The sequence below is a fragment of the Desmodus rotundus genome, chromosome 1, assembly GCF_022682495.2.
Source record: "Desmodus rotundus isolate HL8 chromosome 1, HLdesRot8A.1, whole genome shotgun sequence".
Taxonomy (NCBI): domain Eukaryota; kingdom Metazoa; phylum Chordata; class Mammalia; order Chiroptera; family Phyllostomidae; genus Desmodus; species Desmodus rotundus.
The window spans coordinates 86939800-86959756 of NC_071387.1; the positions used below are offsets into that span (position 1 = coordinate 86939800).

The 19957-nt window shown below is 39.1% G+C and overlaps 1 protein-coding gene across 5 annotated transcripts in view; it reads left to right on the plus strand.

Annotated features, from left to right (window-relative positions):
* The window catches only part of VPS35L (VPS35 endosomal protein sorting factor like), a 159352-nt gene that overhangs the window by 11957 nt on the left and 127438 nt on the right, over nt 1–19957 (plus strand). For all 5 annotated transcript variants that reach the window (XM_024560480.3, XM_045195354.2, XM_045195355.2 and 2 more), the window contains exons 2-6: nt 3122–3221; nt 5938–6105; nt 9106–9228; nt 10318–10342; nt 12728–12804. In XM_024560480.3, coding sequence (XP_024416248.1) covers nt 3122–3221; nt 5938–6105; nt 9106–9228; nt 10318–10342; nt 12728–12804 — 493 coding nt within the window. The remainder of the gene's footprint in view (nt 1–3121; nt 3222–5937; nt 6106–9105; nt 9229–10317; nt 10343–12727; nt 12805–19957) is intronic.

Genomic DNA, 19957 nt, shown 5'->3' on the forward strand with positions numbered 1-19957 from the left:
TGTGTCCATATTTCTGCCCACATTCTGTTCATGAATATACAGTTTTGCTTTTAAGAAGGTTGAGGTTTTCTCTGCAGCTTCCCTTTTCTGAGCCCTCACCAGACTTGTCCTTAACAGTGCATTCACAGCAATGGCTTTTCTAGAATGTACTTCAAAACTCTTCCAGCCTGTGCCTGCGATTCAGTTCCAAAGCCATGTCTACATTTTTAGGTATTTGTTCCATCAGCACCTCATTCCTGGTGCCAATATTTTTGTTAGTCTGTTCAAGCTGCTGTAACAAAACACCAAAGACTGGGTAACTTGTAAACAATAGTGATTTATTTCCCACAGTTCTAGAGGCTGGGAGGCCAGGATCATCGCACTAGCAGATTTGGTGTCTGTCAAGAGCCATATTCTTGGTTCATAGCAGGTGCCTTCTCACTATGTCCTCACAGGGTGGAAGAGGTGAAGGAGCTCTCTGGATTTTTTTTATATACGGGCACTAATCTCATCCATGGTATTACCAGACAGAAACTGGCCTGGAGCAAGTCTGCCTTAGGCCCATCTATAGTGTGTGGGTTCTTGACTTTGTGTAGGAAAGATTTTACAACACAAGTCCAGGTGATTTTGAAATACATTTATTAAAGCTGGGGACAGTGAAACAAAGGAAGGACTTAGGGTAGAAGAAGCAACAGGAGAAAGCCTAGCCAGTGCTCTGCTTTGGCTCCCTAGAAAAAAATATAGGAAGGAGTGAGTCAAGGCAGAGCTGCTGTTAGCTCACTGGGAAGTGAAGAAGGTCAGAGTGACAAAAGTGAGACAAGGTGGGGCTGCTTTAACTCACTGGGAAATCAGAGGAAAAGGGGGGCCTTGGAGACAGGATCAGGGGTAATCTTGGGGTGAACTGTTACTACCTGCTGTTCCCCTGGTTGCAGGTCTTGTGGGGACCCTTGGAGTTTAGGAGAAAGTAAAAAGTTCATGCTTGGGAAGAGGCATGGGCATGCTGTAGAGCAAGTCCTCACTGAGTCTTTGTCCTGAGGGGTTTTTATCCTTTTTTTTCCTGTAGGCAAGAATCTTAGGGGAGGGTTTCAGTGGAATATTCATCAGCTTTCCAGGTGTATTTTTAATGCTCTGATGCATCAAAATGAGAGTATGGGGTGGGTGGGATCATTCTTTGGTCTGCTTTACTGTTTTACTTTTATCTTGGGTCTGTCTGACTCTAATGGGGTTTTTGTTATTTGTTCCCCTGACTTTATCTCTCCTTGGGTTTAGTTGACACAAATGGCATTAATTGGGTCTCTTCTGTATTTTCCTAGACTAGGGTGGTTTGAGTTATTTATTCTCTAGTTAGAGAAGATAGGTATAAATCATTTGCTTTCAAGTGTCCTTGGTTAGGGGAGATAAGGTTCTGTGATTCACCAGCTGGCTATAAGTTGTTTAAATTGTTTGGCCTTGTTTAATTTTCTTGTCTCAGTTTCCTATCCCAGGAATTTTCCTAGCTTCTTACTATCCTGTCACAATGGGGGTTCTTCATGACCTAATCACCTCCCAAAGGCCCCACCTCCTAATACCTTCACCTTTAGGGGTTAGAATTTCAACCTGTGAATTTGGTGGGGGGCGGGGGACACAAACATTTAGTCTACATAGCACTTCTCTGGCTTTTTATCTTTTAGTTGTTATGCATTTTAATTCTACATATATTTTAACACTAAGTTATTTTTTGCAATTAATATTCATTTTGTGTGTGTTTCTGTATATACACACACATACATACATATTTAAATATTTTTATTTTATTTTATTTTTATTTTTATTGTGTTAAAGTGTGGTCCAGCTGCTGACAGTGTTCTTGGTTTTCCTTTGACCGGAAACTTTTCTTTTGCCATTATGTTTGAAGGATAGTTTCACTGGGCATAGATTTCTTGGTTGGCAGTTATTTTCTTTTAATACTTTAAAGGTATCGGTTCATTTGTCATCTGGCCCCCATCTGTGTGCTGATATAATAATATTGTCCTTTGAAAATAATGTATTTTTTTCCTTTTAAGAAACCCTCTCGCCCTGACTGGTGTGGCTCAGTGGATTGGGCATTGTCATGCAAACTGAAATTCAGGTTGCCCATTCAATTCCTGGTCAAGGCACATGCCTGGGTTGCAGGCCAGTTCCCTGGTTGGGGGTGTACCAGAGGCAACTGATTGATGTTTCTTTTGCGCATTGATGTTTCTCTCCCTCTCTTTCTCCTTTCCTTCACCTCTCTCTAAAAATAAATAAGTAAAATCTTTAAAAGAAAAAGAAACTCACTCTCTTACTGTGAAAACCGCAAGTATGGTTATTTTGTTTTGGTTTTGAGGCTTACTTGGGCACAGGTGTTTCTTGAATCTGTAACTTGATTTCTTTCTTTAGTTTGAGAAAAATTTCAACCTATCGTTTTAAAAATTGCTTCTGCCTATTCTTGCTTCCTCTTTGCATTCTAGTTGTATGTGTGTTAGGCTGTCATGTCCTTATGTCTTCCACACTTTACTGTGCTTCCCGTATTTGTTTTCTTCCACCTTCAATGTGGATTCTCGCTCCCCTTTTATTGTTCATTTCGCTATTACTCTTACCTGTTAAGCTCTTACAAGACTGATGAAAACTGTGCTCTTCATCTACTTTCTGCTTGGCTTCTTTCTTTTGCTCTACATTCCTTAACTGACAGATATTTTGTAGGGAAACCAGGTCTGGATTTCTCCCTTCTCTGTAACCCCTTCTCTTCAGAAGCTCTTTCTTCAAGCCCTAGCTGTCTCAATAGCCCCAAACCTTAGTCCTGTAAGGTTTCCTTGAAACAGTTTCCTTTTTGCTGCTCTGTATCCTATCAACTACCCTCTGCCTGGTTCCAGCCTCTTGTCCATGTCAGGAAAAAACAGGTGCCCTGCCGGGGGAAGCTGGCTTCATCTCAGTACAATTCCCTTGGTTCTGGTGCCTTGGCAGTTCCTTATACCTTCAAACTGATTTTTAATTTTTTTTTTTAATTTAGCATTTCTGGTTGGTTTTAGTAGAAATACTGTTCCTCTACAAACTACTTCATCATTGAGGAAATCTCAACAACAAGTTTGTAGAATGTTAGGTGTCTCTATCACCTAATTGGTTTTTGAGTTTTGTTGTTTACTAGGCACTCCAGGAATAGGAACTACAAGGCAGAATCTGCAACATACCGCCTGGAGGCTGTGCCATTGGAGTTTGGGGACTATCATCCATTAAAACCTATAACCGTAAGTTTTGTCAAAGGCCTTGCTAAATGATATCCCTATTCCATTTAATTACAGGCAGTATTCTTGGGTCTTTTCCATTTTGCCAACAGTAGCTTCTTTTGTATGTTTAAATCAATCAGTTTGTTCCTTCCCTATTTTTTTGTGGTGTTGGCCTCACCCACCAGCCTTTTTATTAGCACCTTTCTCATATCAATGAGGGTGTCATGATGAGATGCTTTGGAGGTATAAGCAGAATGTATCTTTTTAATTTGCCTATTTGGAATATTAAAAATCAATATAATTACCAGTATAGGGTGCTATCCTGAGTAGCATCGTAGTCTATATGTGAGTTTATTTAAAAAAACAAAACAAAAAGCAGGCAAGAGACATAGATGGCCCCTCTCTTACAGATTAGCACTCTTTCATTGGCAAGTGGTTGAAGCTATGTGGTTGTCATGATGGGTAGAGATGAAGTTGACAGATATATACCAACGGACACAAAGGACATAAAGTTTCTTATTGTGGAGGACCTGAGAAAACACAGAGATGATTACATTAAGCAGGAAGTTATAAGACTGACCTTTGGCCTCTCAGGGTCCCACATATCCCCCTGGGCTCAAGTGGCTGACCTGCCAGTGAGTTGGTTCCATTCTCAGGAACATTCCCTACATGGTGACAGAGTAGCAGTATAAGCTCCTGGTACATCCGACTGCAGGGCAGCCTCTTCTTTAGCAGTTCTTATTTACCCAGTTGGGTTACCTGTCCTTTCCTTGGTGACCAGGGTATAGAATATGTTTATTGATTGGGTTGGGGCCAGTACATACCCTGGGAACCAGGAGCAGAGTCCACCTTAGCAGGCCTGTAGGAGGTAAGAGTCAGGGGAAAGGGAGGGCTGCTTTCCCAAAGAAAATTTGGACTGTTGAGTCTTGGAGATGGAGGACTAGATACCAGGCAAATAAATTGACAAATGTGCACCAATGACAAGCACTTGGTCTAATCACCCAGGTTAGTTTCAGACCCTACAACTTAATAGGAAGGTCTTCAATAAGGCTGCTCTTGTTTCAGACACTAGCTACAAACTTGGGGGCCCCCAGGTCACCAGAATTTCTGTTTGGCTGGCTACAAACTCAAGGGTTTCTTGAGACCCCCTCCCCCCCCTTAAGGTTTGATAATTTGTTAGAACAACTCACAGACCTCAGAAAAGCACTGTATTTACATTACATTTACAGTTTTATTATAAAGATACAAATAAGGACCCGCCAAATTAAGAGACACACAGGGTGAGGTTGGGAAGTGGTTTCTAAACACAGAGCTGCTGTGCCCTTTGCCTGTGGAATCAGTACATCACCTCTCAGCCCATCATGTGTTCATCAACTAGGAAGCTCCACCAAGTTTTGGTGTCCAAACTTTTTAAAAATATTTTATTTATTTATTTTTAGAGAGAGGGGAAGGGAAGGAGAAAGAGAACGAGAGAAACATCAATGTGTGATCGCCTCTCGCGTGCCCCTCACTGGGGACCTGGCCCGCAACCCAGGCATGTGCCCTAACTGGGAATTGGACCAGTGACCCTTTGGTTCGCAGGCCTGTGCTCAATTCACCAGCTAGGTAGTGTCTAAACTTTTTATTGGAGTTTCACTGCATAGGCATGATGGATTGATTCCTTGGCCATGTGATTGAATTTGATCTCCATCACCCCCACCTCCACCTTGAGGTCAGGCTGATGTCACCTGGCTTAAGGCCACACCCTCTAATTACAGTGGTTGGCTTTTTTCTTGACCAGCTCCCATAATGTATCATCTCATTAGCATAAACTCAGGTGTGTAGGAGGTAGGGCTCATGAATGACAGAACCTCCAAGAACAAGGCCAGTCAAATTCTCTCTTATCCAACATTTTTGCCTTTATTCTGTTTCCTACCATCCTTCTTTCTGTCTTGAAAAGTGGTTACCTCTGTGTCCCTGTGGGTACATGTCCAAAGTGCTCATCACTGCCCTTCAGCCCCTGTCCCCTGGGTTTTCATAGTTTCCTCATTAAAAAGGAGTGCAGCCTAAGTAGCCCTTCTGGATGTTGCTCCCTATTTTCAGCAGAGACTATGGTTGGATCCTCTTGGCTCAGAGTTTTACCCCTGGTCTAGTTACCTGAAGCTAGGGACGGATGGGAGTCAGTGGAACAAAAACATGGCTTCATGTCCCAACACCCTCATCTGCCCTTAATACTTAAACTAAGCCATGGCATTGGGAGTTCTTCAGAAAGGAAGGAGTTGGCCTTGACTGCTCTACAGTGATGAGATGACTGCTGAGCCATTGACACTCTCTTCACAGTATGATGACCCTGGAAGCTTATTTGTCATAGTTCATTACTCTACCGAGACAATTGCTATAAGGTGCAAATCCTCATACAATAGATCTGGTGGGGCTTGAGAGTCTGCATCTTTTATAAGCTTTCAGGTGATACGGCTGCTGCTTGTCCAGGGACTACACTCTGACTATGAAGGCCCTACAAGAATGTATTACATTACTACCTTCTAACCATAGTGTCCCTGTCTCTTCCTTCCTGACCCTAACTTTCCCCTTTCCTTCCTTGACCACTGGGATTCTGAGTCATGTCAATTTGTCACAAAGTAAGAGTCCCAGTAACAAAGGAATAGTCAACTCATGGAATGAGGGTAAACCCCTTCAGGTGTTTCACTGGGAAGAGTCAGCTGAGACTTCCATTGACCTCTGTGAATGTTCCCCACAGGTCATGGAGTCAAAGATGAAGAAAGTGAGCCGGAAAGGAAGCACTTCTTCCACGTCCTCGTCATCCTCCAGCTCTGTGGTGGACCCACTGAGCAGTGTACTGGATGGGACTGATCCCCTCTCTATGTTTGCAGCTACAGCTGTCCCCATGGCCACAGCGGCTGTCATGGTAACACATCCTACTGGCAGTTGTCCAGCTGGTGGTTGGTCCTGTGGGTGCAGGGATGGGAGTTTTCATCTTTTTGATTTTAAATAGCACAGGTGCATTCTGGTTGTAACAATTCACATAATTCGGACATCCACAGGGTATAGCTTACAGCTGGGAACACTGCCAGTGAGAGGCTGGCACAGATCCTGGAAAACTTTTCCTTTCTTTTTTAAGGCATTTTAAAATGTACCCTCTGTTTCCATTTTACTCTTTTAATGATTCTTTTTGAATTTATTCTTATGTAATTATATAGGCAATTTAATTAATTTTTCATATAAAAAGTCAAACACTACAGGTGAAGTCCTGTTGATCAATTCTCCTCATTCTATTCACCTCCCTGGAGGTTATCAATGTTAATTTGTGTAATATGTATTCTTCTATAACTTTTCTTTGTATTTTCATATATATTTATTGATAATAATTTCTGAGCATTTACATACATCATACTCCTATGTAGATAACAACAACAATGATGGTATCACCTTACTGTATGGCAGATCTTTTCTAAGTGTATTCTAAGTTTAGTTCTCCTACCACCTTGTCAGAGGGGTATTATAATCCTTATTTAAAGGCCCACACCCACATGGAGAAATAGAGATGTTAAGTCACATCTAAATGGGAATTCCAACCCAGCCAGTCTTACTTCAGAATCCACATTCTCAGCCATCATTCTATGGTGGCATTGTATACATTTATTTACTTTTTTTTTAACATAATTTGAACTATATTTATACTTTATTTTTAACATGGCAATATGTCTTGGAGAACTTTTTTTAACATGGTAGTGTGTCTTGGAGAACTTTTCATGTTGGTACTTCTAGAACAACCTTCTTATGTTGAATGACTGTTGTATTCTAAGGATGGGCACTACACAATTTAATTCCCCATTACTCTTCTGATGTCCACAGACTCTTTGTGGCATTTGCTAGTATAGACAGCAGTGCCTCAGTCCTTGAACATACATACATACATCTTGGTGCATACATGCAGGAGTTTCTGCAGGAGAGCTTCTTAGAAGTTTATTGTGGAGTTAAGACAATGTGTAGTTAAGATTTGATGTCAGCTGCCAAATTGTTCCTCAAAAAGTCTTCACCTGTTCGTACTCCCACCAGCAGTATTTCAGAGTGTGTATCTCTTTGCACCTTTGCCAGCCCGGATATTTTTAGTCATAATTACTCTTTGCCATTCTGATTATTAAGAACCAATCTTGTCTAGTTTGCCTTTCCTGGATTCTTAATGAGTTTTATTGTACTTTGATATTTTTATTGGCCCTTTGTAGTGGATTAGCCTAAAATTGTTTTTATCATAGCAAATCTTTAGATAGAGCTATTTTATTCTACAGTGAGCTGCCTTCTGCTTATACTTTTTAAAAACTTTGAGGTATAAATTAACAAATAAAATTGTAAGTTATTTAAAGTATACAAGGTTATGATTTGATGTGTACATATACATTGTGAAAGGGTTTCCCCCCATCAGGTTATTTAACAAATTCATCACATCACATATTTATCTTTTTTGGCAAGAATATTTAGGTTCTACTCTCAGCAAATTTCAATAATACAATAACATGTTATTGACTGTATTTATTGTGTTTGCTTATACTCTTGTTTGTTTGTTATTTATTTTCTTTTTTTCCCATAACCACTTATCCCCCCATACTGTCTTCCAGCTCCAACCATGCCCTTCCCCCCTCCAATCACCACACTGTTGTTCCTTTGAGTTCTTTTTATGTTCTGTTCTCTCTTTCCAACCCCTCCCCCAGAGTTGTTAGCCTGCTCTCTATTTGTGAGTCTCTCTCTGTTTTGCTTGTTAGTTCAGTTTGTTCATTAGATTCCACATATGAGTAAAAGCACCTGCTACTTATCTTTCTCTGACTGGCTTATTTCATTTAGCATAATGTTGTCCAGGCTATTCCATTCTGTAACAAAGGGTAAAATTTTCTTCTTTTTTATGGCCGAGTAGTATTCCATTGTGTAAATGTCCCATAGTTGTTTAATCCACTCATCTACTCATTGACACAGGCTGCTTCCAAATTCTGGCTATTGTAAACAATGCTGCAATAAACATAGGGGTGCATATATTCTTTTGTATTAATGTTTCAGGGGTGTTTTTGGATAAATTGCCAGAAGTGGAATCATTAGGTCATAAGGCAGTTCCATTTTTAATTTTTTTGAATTAACTCCATACTGCTTTCCACAGTAGCTGCACAAATCTGCATTCCCACCCAGAGTGCAAAAGGGTTCCCCTTTCTCCACACCCTGGCCAGCACTTCTTGTTTGTTGATTTACTACTGACAGACATTCTTACAGGTGTGAGGTGATATCTCACAGTGGTTTTAATTTGTATTTCTTTGATGATTAGTGACATTGGGCATCTTTTCATATTTCTATTGGCTGTCTGTATGTCCTCTTTGGAGAAGTGTCTATTCAGGTCCTTTGCCCATATTTTGACTGGATTGTTTGGGTATTTTTGGTGTTGAGTTTTATAACTTCCTTACAAATTTTGGATATTAATCCCTTATCAGTGAATATGCTCTCCCAGTCAGTGCATTGTCTTTTCATTTTGTTGATGGTTTCCTTTGCTATGCAAAAACTTTTTAGTCTGATGTAGTCCAGTTTGTTTATTTTTTCTTTGTTTCTCTTGCTCCAGTAGATGTATCAGAAAAAATATTGCTACAAGAAATGTCCAAGATTTTACTGCATATGTTTTCTTCTAGGATTTTTATGGCTTTGAGGCATAACATTTAAGTTTTTAATCCATTTTGAGTTTATTCTTGTGTGTGGCATAATAAGAGGTCTACTTTCATTTTTCTGCACGTATCTGTCCAGTTTTTCCAACACCATTTATTGAATACATTATCTTTAGTTCACTGCATGTTGTTGCTGCCTCTGTCACACTATTTTTTTTTTTTTTAGATTAAAATGATATTGTTACTGAAGGGATTGTCTTGCCTCTTCTTAGGAGAGTTCCAGAAAGAAACGTGACGGAGATGATAACTCCATTGTACCATCAGATTTTGAGTCTTGGGCCAGCAAACGAGGAGAAATTCTTGCCCGGTATACTACCACAGAAAAGCTCTCCATTGTGAGTGCCATTAGATTTTTTTCCCAGAGTCTACATTAGATTTAGTAGCAATTTCTTTTAGTTTTTATGATTCTGCAACTAATTTTAACATGTGAGTTTTTTCCCCCAAACCAAACCATTCTCTGAACCAGTTGGGGTTCCTGCAATTCAACTTAGTTCTGGCACTATCTACCTAGAGATAGTATCAGATCCCACAGGTTAAGGGCTCAGTGTCACCTCATGTCCATGTTGTTAAAAGGAGGAAAGGGGAAAGTAGGATATATATACCCTCTCTCATTTAGAGACTTCCTGGAGTCCCCCTCAATACATCTAGTTACATTTTTCTGGGAGGCAGCCATTGGTTGTATGCAGTGCAAGGAAAGCTGGGAAATGTGGCAGTGTGTCCATCAAAATTTAGGCTGTGAGTATGGAGGAAAGAGAGAACTCGGTAGGCAACTTGGAATGTTCTCCCACAAAGCTTATCCTCTCCTATCTCTCTCATGGTGTGTTCTTTCTTATGGAGCAGAGTGGCAGGTATAATTATTGAACTCTTAAATCATTTTTCTTAATTTCTGAATTCATTGATTTAATTTAGAACATTGATTAATAACCAAGAGTGATTTTACCCCCCGAAGGGACATACTGCAATCAATGTCTATAGACATTTTTGGTTGTCACAATTGTGAGAAAACCAGAGATGCTGCTAAACATCCTACAGTGTACAGGGCAACCCTTACAACAGATTTTTCCAGCCCATAATGTCAGTAGTGCCAAGGTTGTGACACCCTGATTTAGAGTAAGATAAATGCATTCACATGACTCCATAACCCTCAAAAATTTTGCTATTTGTTGGCTAAGTTCTAGTCCTGAATTGAGTAGTAATTTGAATCTTTAGTATTAGTAGTTTCTACTTAGCTATATTTTAATCCTTTGAATAAATATTTCTATTTTTTATTTGGAAAAGTAAATGGCTTTGTTGGAAAATGATAGGTCATGTTGTCTTAGTGCTACTTGAATACTAATTTAAGTATCTTATAAGTTTCTTTTTTTTTTTCACAGAATCTAGTAAGTTTTAAAAATTATTAACAAATTATTTTTTGGTCTCTGCAGAATCTGTTTATGGGATCTGAAAAAGGTGAGTTTTTTTGTTGTTGGTACTGTTTTGATGGGGGATTTTGTCATTTAATATAATTTCACAAAGGAAAATAAAGGTTTTTGTTATTCAGTTCTGATGATTAATTCAGTTAAAACTTTTATTTACTAGATTATGTATAGACTTAGTAGAATTGAAATATATATTTAGATGATAAATGGAAAAAAAACCCCAAAGAGTTACATGGAGTAAAACGTAAGCCCACTGCTTGATATTTAGGGTTACAGAGGAGTAGTTTCTCCCTTATAAAAATGCAGATATGCTAGTGAGGGGAGTCCCATACTCACACTTACTGGCCACTGGTCCCTGAACACAGCCCTTTTCAATTTCCTCTGCTAAGACACACAGTTAGAAGCCCTGGACCAGGGGTTTTCAAACTGACTGTGCAACAGGGTCATCTGAAGACCTTCTATACAAGTACAGACCATTGACCCCACTGTACTTCCTGAATTAATCCCGAGGAATGAGCCCAGGAATTTCCTTTTTAAGTTCCCAGGTGATTGTGAAGCAACTGACAGATCATGTACCACTAGGGTGCAGATGAACTTGGCCTTGGTTTTTGTCTAAATTGCTGGTGTGGCAACTGCAAGTCTCCCTCATTCTTTGCAGGTTGAGACAGCACATTGGAAATCAAGAGAGTGGGAGCACCTTTGTTATGGGCAACTTTGACCTTAAACCATAAAGAAAGAAATCAGCATTGCATATCTACAGGTTTAGAAATGTAAAAAGATTGATTATATCTCTTGTGATAAGAGTGTAGAGCAAATGGGACTCTCATGCACTGTCCTTGGGCGTGTAAAATGATACCCACTATATTATCTCTTCAAATTGAAGATGGGTCAGCTCCTTGACGCAGAAATTCTACTACTATCAGAAATCAGCAGACTACATCCTGCAGGCCAAATCTGGCCCACTCTTTCGTTTTGTAAATAAAGTTTCATGGGAACACAGCTATACCAGTTTGTTTGCATATTGTCTATGGGTGCTTTTTGCTATAATGGCAGAGTTGAGTAGTTGTAACAGAGACTGGATGACTCACAAAACCTAATATTTTATATCTGGCTCTTTATAGAACTGTTTTTCTAACTCTGCCCACATCTGTATTTCTTAAAATGTGGTCCAAGGAGGAGCAGGTGACTGGGAGTTCATTAGAAAGGCAGAGTCTCAGGCCCTGGTAGACCTACTGAAAATTAGAATCTGCATGTTAACACATCCTTTAGTGATTCCTGTAAAAATTTGAGAAGCACTTCCCTGAAGAAATGCATGCATATATGAACCAGGAGACATGCACGAAAATGCTCATAGCAGCATTCTTCAGAGTGGCCTCATACAGGAAACAAACATCCATTGACGAAAGAGTAAGAAAAAGTTGTGTTGTACTCACATAATGGACTAAACAGCAATAAATATAAGTGAACTCAGTGGTGGTCACAAAGGTTTAGTAATATATATTAAAATGCACATGTGTGCGCATTCTGTATATATTATACTTAAGAATGAACAAAAAGGAGAAGTGGTTTAAAAAAAGCAAGTTATTTAGAAACTTCTTGAGTAATTGTTAGTAATTAACTAATTGTAACCATGCTCTCAAGCTGATCCCAGACAAATTTGAGGTAACACCAGAGCTAAGAAACCTGATACCTTAAAAGAATTAACTGTAGTTCCTGAAGTGAGTTTGGTAGGCAGAAGCAAGGGGACCTCAGATCTAGAACAGATGCCCCCTAAAAAAATGGGAAGAGATTCTGAAATAGGAGACACTAGAGAGCAACAGCCAACTTGCTGGATAGGTAGCCTTGCCCTGTGGCTGTCTCATGGCCTAGAGTTTTTTCCTTAATTTCTATCCATTTGTCCCCGCTGTTGGAAAGAACTATGCTAACAGATGATGGATGGAGGCACAGATAGTCCTGTTTGCTCCAAGAGGGGGCATTGAAACCCTGGTGTTTCCATCTGTGGGCAGACACTGAAATTGTTGTTTTGTTAGTATGTGGATACAACAATTCCACATTGAGTACAAGCCTGAAAGGGCCTCTTGTTCATGGAGAACAATTAAATGACAGATTTTTGGCTTCCTTCTCTAGACTGCCTTTCTTTAGGAATTAATAAATGATGTAGTGAAAGTTTGTAAATATCGAATGAAAATAGTAGAACCTTTTTGAGGATGGCGCTCTCAACTGCCAGGGGTAGCTTCTAAGCAGAAATGTTTCTGATAAAACTGTGGGTATGGAAGGATGTTGCTTTCCAAATCTCTGATTGAAATTGTTCCCTGGGCTCTTTATTCATGATGGAGTATAAAGTAAAGATGCCTTCCTCTCGAGGTATTGATGACAGAAGAAAGCCACTTGTGTGACATGAATCCATTTTGTTTAGGTAAAGCTGGACCTGCTATATCTACAATGTCAGAGAAAGTTCGGATCAGGCTGGAGGAGCTGGATGACTTTGAGGAGGTGAGCAGGTCATTGGCTGAGCACAGGGCCAAGTGAGCACCATCTTGGTGGCTACTCTTTGACTAATTCTTGAGCTTCATATTGTGTCCAGTCCTCCTGAAGCACCAGCTGATCCAGGAAAGGTGCCAGCAGTGTGTTCGCTGAGCTCATAGGAGCCTGTCTCAGGCTCAGGCTGGTTATTTTGAAGGGATCTTTTCTCACTGTGATACCTGAGCAAACCCAGGTCCTCTGGGGACAGGGCCTCACTGTACTTGTCAAGTGGAGACATCTTCCTGGGAAGTACAGGATAAAAGTACAGGATTGTGGTAGAGGCTGCACATGGCCACTCTGCTGGTTGAGTATGGCTCATGACTCTTAATTAGCACACATGTGCTTTCAAAAAACATGGCTCATTTGCTAACTCTGGCTGAGTAGCTCATTTGGTTACAGCATCATCCTGATACACCAAAGTTGTGGGTTTGGTCCTCAATCAGGGCACATACAAAAATCAACCAATGAATGCATAAGTAAGTGGAGCAACAGGTCTCTTCTCTCTCCTTCTCTCTCTTTCTCTCTCTCTCTCTCTCTCTCTCTCTCAAATCAATAAAAATTAAAAAAAATGTAAATTGGTAATTTTAACATAAGTCCAGATTTCTGATCTCTTGAGTGCTCCCTGATTATTGTGGGCCCACATTCTTGCATTTAACCAGGACATGCACCATCCAGGTTGCATAGTCCTTCCTGTATCAATTCACTTATGATTCACCTATGAGCGTTACTAACTTGACCCCTACAGACAGGTGAATTTGGGTACTCTGCAGTATCATTTAGGTAGGCAGCATAGCATGGTGGGTAATAGGACAAATTCTGGAACCAGACTGCCTGGGTTTGAATCCTTGCTATGCTATTTGGTAATTCTGTGATTTTGGGAAAGGTATTTAACAGCTCTGTGCCTCAGTTTACTTACCTATAAAATGGGGATGCTGCATAGTACCTGCTTCTTAGGGTTGTAGCAGGGATTAAATGAGTCAATGTGTAAGAAGTGCTTAGACCAGCATGTTAGCTATTGTTGTCATCTTTATCCTGAGTCTAGATGCCTTAGCTCGACTCCTTAGTAACAGCGTGCCTGTGGCCATTCACCTTTTCTATATCCATTTTTTCATTTTATAAAATGGTAATAAAGAATCTAGTTGTGGCAGCCTGGACTGCACCTGGGCCTTAGAGAGTATGTGAGTAAGAGCCAAAGAGGGAGGTGGTGGCTCCTTAGCTCCTGTGCAGCTTCAGTGCTTCAGTTCTTGAATCTCTGAGTATTCTGCCTCTCAGGCCAGGAAGCGAGGTGGACAGTTTCCTGCCCTGTGCAGCTCACCGCATCCTGAAGTGTTCTGGAGAGCATTCTCCAGTAAACCACCTGCATGCAAATCTCTGCGTCAGAGTCTGTTTTCTGGAATATTCAACCAAAGTCAGCATTTTCAGAATATCTACGGAAACACAAGAAAACATAAAAAATGATAAGAAATAGTAGTTGAAGAATATCAACAATTATTGACAGGTGCCTTTCAAGCTACTACCATGTTGCTGGGGCTCAGAGGGAGCAAGTCTGAGTAGATGAGATCTTAATAGCTTTCTTACTGTATGCCCAGCTCTGACTATCTTTTATTTCATGGAACACACCAGTCCTGTGAAGATAACAGCAAAGATGACAAAACTGAGGCTTACAAAGGTTAAGTGACTTGCAGGAGGTCACACAGCCAGGAAAGGACTAGATTAACAACTGAAGGAGTCAGCCATACACAGTGGATTCCTGGTAATCTAGAACAGGCTACCTAAAGCCAGTCTGGGACACCATTTCACGTTATCAGAGGTGGGTAGCATACAAGACGTGGTAGTCGGAATGACTGTCAGTCACCTAGCCAGAGGGAAAGACCAGCCAAAGAATGACCCAACAACAACAATCAAAACCCAGTTACAACTAGAGAGCCAACATAAATGGCATAAAGGGCATCCCAAGAGCATCAAGTTGAGGAGCTCAGAGACTGTGCCACTGAATCCATGGGTCTTGTACCATAGACGTTCACACCATTAAGATGGAGTCAAATCAGATCATTCTGAGAGCAGAAACAAACAAGAAGAGTACCTACAGTGGAGAGACAAAGAAACAACCCCCGATTGAAAGGAAAGGAGGAATCCCCAGAAAGAGTGTTAAATGAAATAGAGACAAGTAAACTGTCAGACATTGAGTTCAAAATAATGCATATAAGGAGGATCAGTGAGCTCAGTGAGAACTACAGAGAACTCCAGGGAAGCTACAAGGAAATCACAGTGAACTACATCAGCATGAAAAAGAACATAGAAACTATTAATAATAGCCAGGAGGAAATGTATGATACAGTTTCTGAATTGAAGAACACAGTAGAAGGAATCAAAAACAGGCTAGATGAAGTAGAGGATAGAATCACCGACCTGGAGGACAAAGTAGAAAAAAAACTCCCTGACAGAGCAACAAAATGAAAACAGACTCAGAAAGAACAAAGAGGTGTTAAGGGAGCTACAGGACAAACAGAAACATAATAATATTTGTATAACAGGGATACCAGGAGAAGAAGAGGAGCAAGGCATAGAAAACCTGTTTGAAAAAGTAATGACAGAAAACTTCCCTAAATTGATAAAACAAAAAGTCAGGCAAGTCCAGGAAGGACATGATAAATCCAATCATGGTGAATCCAAAGATGCCCACTCCAAGATACACCATACTAAAACTGGCAAAACTTAAAGAGAGAATCTTAAAGGGAAAAACAGCTAGTAACATACAAGGAAGCCCCGCTAAGGCTATCAGCTGATCACTGAACAGAAACAATAAAAGCCAGAAGGGAATGGCAAGAAATATTCCAAGTAATGAAAAGCCAAGGCCCGGAAACAACTGTAGCCAGTAAGACCCACATTTAAAAAAGAAGGCAAAATAAGGAGCTTCCTCCCACCCCCAAACAAAGATAAAAGAACACATCCTCACCAAACCAGTATTGCAAGAGATGCTAAAGAAACTGTTGTAAGAAGATGAAGAGAGAGGAACACAGGTACAAAGGGGAAAAATGACATTCGATAAGTACCTATCAGTAATAACTTTGAATGTAAATGGATTAAATGCTCTAATCAAAAGACATAGGGTAACTCAATAGATAAGAAAATAAAACCCACATAGAGGTTGTCTACAAGAGACCCAACTCAAAACAAAAGATCTGTACAGACTGAAAGTGAAGGGATGGAAACAACCATTCCTAGCAAAATGGACATTAAAAAAAAGCGGGGGTAGCAATACATATATCAGACAAAATATATTTCAAAATAAAGGTCATAAAAAGAGACAAAGGAGGTCACTATATAATACTTAAGGGAACAATCCATCAAGAAGATATAACCCTTATAAATACATACATATATGTGTGTGTGTGTGTGTATCCCAAATGCAGGTGCCCAAATATATAAGGAAAATCTTGGAGGACCACAAGAAAGATTGACAGCAACACACTTATAGTAGGGGATTTTAACACCCCACTGTCAACATGGAGGCACCCAAATATATAAGGAATATCTTGGAGGACCACAAGAAAGATATTGACAGCAGCGCACCTATAGTAGGGGATTTTGACACCCCAGTGTCAACAGTAGACATCTTCCAAACAAAGAATCGACAAGAACATTGTGGCACACTAGATCAAGTGGACTTAACCGTTATATACAGAATCTTTAACCTGAAAGAAGCAAAATATACATTCTTTTCAAATGCACATGGAACATTTTGAAGATTGACCACATGACAGGACACAAAACAAGCCGCAACAAATTCCAGAAAATTAAAATTATATCAAGCATTTTCTCAGATCACAATGGCTTGATACTAGAAACTAACCTCAAGGAACTAACCTAACTCAAAAACAACAAAATCCATGGAGACCGAATAACATGTTATTAAACAATGAATGTGTAAACAATAAGATCGGGAAGAAATTAAAAAGTTTCTGGAAACAAATGTAAATGAATACAATAACCCAAAACCTATGGGACACAGTGAACACAGTCCTGACAGTAAAGTTCATGGCAGTAGGCCTGCCTGAAAGATAGAAAAAATTCAAATAAACGACTTAACCCAACATACACAAAAACTGGAAGAACAACAACAAATAAAGCCCAGAGCCAGTAGAATGAAGGAAATAACCAAGATTGGAGAAGAATTAAATGATGTAGAGAGTAAAAGAACCATTCAAAGGATCAGTAAATTCAGGAGCTAGTTCTTTGAAAAGATAAAATCAAAAAAGCCTTTAAGCAAACTCCTGAAGAAAAAAGAGAGGACCCAAATAAATAAAATCAGGAATGAAAGAGGAGAAATTGCAACCAATACCATAGAAATAAAAAGGATCATAAGAATTTACTATGAACAATTATATGCTAAGAAATTTGACAACCTAGGCAAAATGGACAAATTTCTAGAAACATATAACCTTCCAAAACTGAATCAAGAAGCAGCAGAACGCCTGAATAGACCAATAAAAACTAGTGAAATTGAAGGAGTAATTTAAAAAAATCACTGCACAGAACAGGCCTGGACCAGATGGTTTCACAGGCAGTTTTACCAAATATTTAGGAAAGAGCTAAGTCCTATTATTCTCAAACTATTCCAAAAAATTTGAAATAGTGGGAAGACTTCCAAACTCTTTATGAAGCCAGTATTAAAAAAAAAAAAAAAAAAAAAAAAAAAAAAAAAAAAAAAAACAGATAAAGACACAACAAAGAAAAAAGACTATAGTCCAATATTGCTGATGAACATACACACTAAAATCCTTATCAAAATATTGGCAAACCACATCCAGCACTACATTAAAAAGATCATACACCATATTCAAATGGGATTCATACCAGGAATGTAAGAGTGGTGTGATGTTTGCAAATCAACTAAAGTAATATACCACATAAACAGAGTGAAAGACAAAAATCATATGCTCATATCAATAGGCACTGAAAAAGCATTTGATAAACTATAGCATCCATTTATGATAAAAATGTTCAGCAAAGGGGGAATAGAGGGATCATACCTGAACATAATAAAAGCTGTCTACATGAAACCTACAGCCAACATATTCAATGGGCAAAAACAAAAAGCTTCCCCCTGAGATCAGGAACAAGAGAAGGATATCTGTTTTCATCAGAGATACTCAACATAGTATTGGAGTTCTAGCCACATCAATTAGACAAGAAAAAGAAATGTAAGGCATCCAACCCCAATTCTTCTCAAACTATTCCAAAATATCCAAAAGGTGGGAAGCCTCCCAAACTTTTCTTATAAGGTCAATATTATACTAATTCCAAAACCAGATAAAGACACAATAAGAAAGAAAACTACAGGCGAATGTCGCTGATGAACATAGATGCTAAAATCCTTTAAAAATACTGGCAAAACTAATCCAGCAATATAGTAAATGATAATACACCATGACCTAGTGGGACTCATCCCAGGGATGCAAGGAGAGTACTATATGGACATCAATAAATGTAATGCATCACATAAAAAATGTGAAAGATAAAAACCACATGATCATATCAGTAGATTCTGAAAAAGTACAGCACCCATTTATGATTAAATCACTCAGCAAATTGGGAATAGAGAGAACAAACATCAGCATAATAAAGACCATGTACGAAAAAACTACAGTGAACACCATAGTCAATGGACAAAAACTAAAAGCTTTCCCAGTAAGATCAGGCACAAGACAAGGGTGTCCACTTTTCACCACTTCACCACTATTCAACATAGTATCGGAAGTTCTACCCACAGCTAATAGACAAGAAAAAAATAAAAGGCATCTAAATTGGAAAGGAGGAAGTAAAGCTGTTACTGTTTGCAGATGGCATGGTAATGTACATAGAAAAACCTATAGACTCCTCCAAAAAACTCCTCGACGTAATAAATGAATTTGGCAAAATGTTGGGATACAAAGTCAACATTCAGAAATAAAAGACATTTTTGTACAGTAACAACAATATACCAGAAACAGAAATTAGAAAAAAAATCCCATTTACTACATAACCAGAAGAAAAAGAAAAGATTGAATGGGGAGAGAAAAATAAAATACTTAGGAATAAACCTAACCAAGGAGGTAAAAGACCTGTACTCAAAAAACTACAGAACATTGAAGAAAGAAATTAATGAAGACACAATTAAATGGAGTTATTTACCATCATCATGGACTGGAAAATTAAATCATTTAAATGTCCATACTACCCAAAGCAATAAACAGATTCAACACTATATCTATCAAAATACCAATGACATATTTCACAGATACAGAACATACATTTCAAAAATTTATATGGAAACAGAAAAGACACTGAAAAGCTCAGCAATTTTGAGAAGAACAAAACAGGAGGGAATCACAGTACCTGATCTCAAACTATATTAAAAGGCCATGGTTGTCAAAACAGTTTGGCATCGGCATAAGAGCAGACACATAGATGAAGGGAACACAATAAAGAGCCCAGAAAAACCCATGTCAATATGGCCAGTTAATATTTGACAAAGGGGACAGGGACAATAAATGGAGTAAGAATAACCCCTTCAGTAAATAGTATTTGGAGATCTGGACAGCTACATGCCCCCCCCCCCCAAAAAAAAAAAAAGAAAGAAAGAAAAAAGAAACTAGACCACCAACTTGCACTATACTCCAAAAAAACCCCTCATGATTGGTAAAAGACTTATGTTAGCATAAGTTGTAAGACATTGTAAAAGTCTTAGAGTAGTACATAGGCAGGAAAATTTCCTGTATCTCACACAGCAGTATTTTCACTGATATATCTGTTAGGGCAAGGGTACAAAGGAAAGAAAAAACAAATGGGAATTCATCAGATTAAAAGCTTCTGCATGGCTTAAGAAAACATCAACAAAATGAAAAGGGAACCAACTGTATGGAAAGTATATTTGTCAGTGATACCTCAGGCAAGGGTTTAATCTTCAAAATATATAAGAACTCACCTGACTCCACACCAGGAAGATAAACAATCCAATTAAAAAATGGGCAAAGGACCTGAACAGACACTTCTCCAAAGAAGACATTCAGAGGTCCCACAGACACAGGAAAAAAATGCTCAATATCACTAGCCATGAGAGAGATGCAAATTAAAACCACCA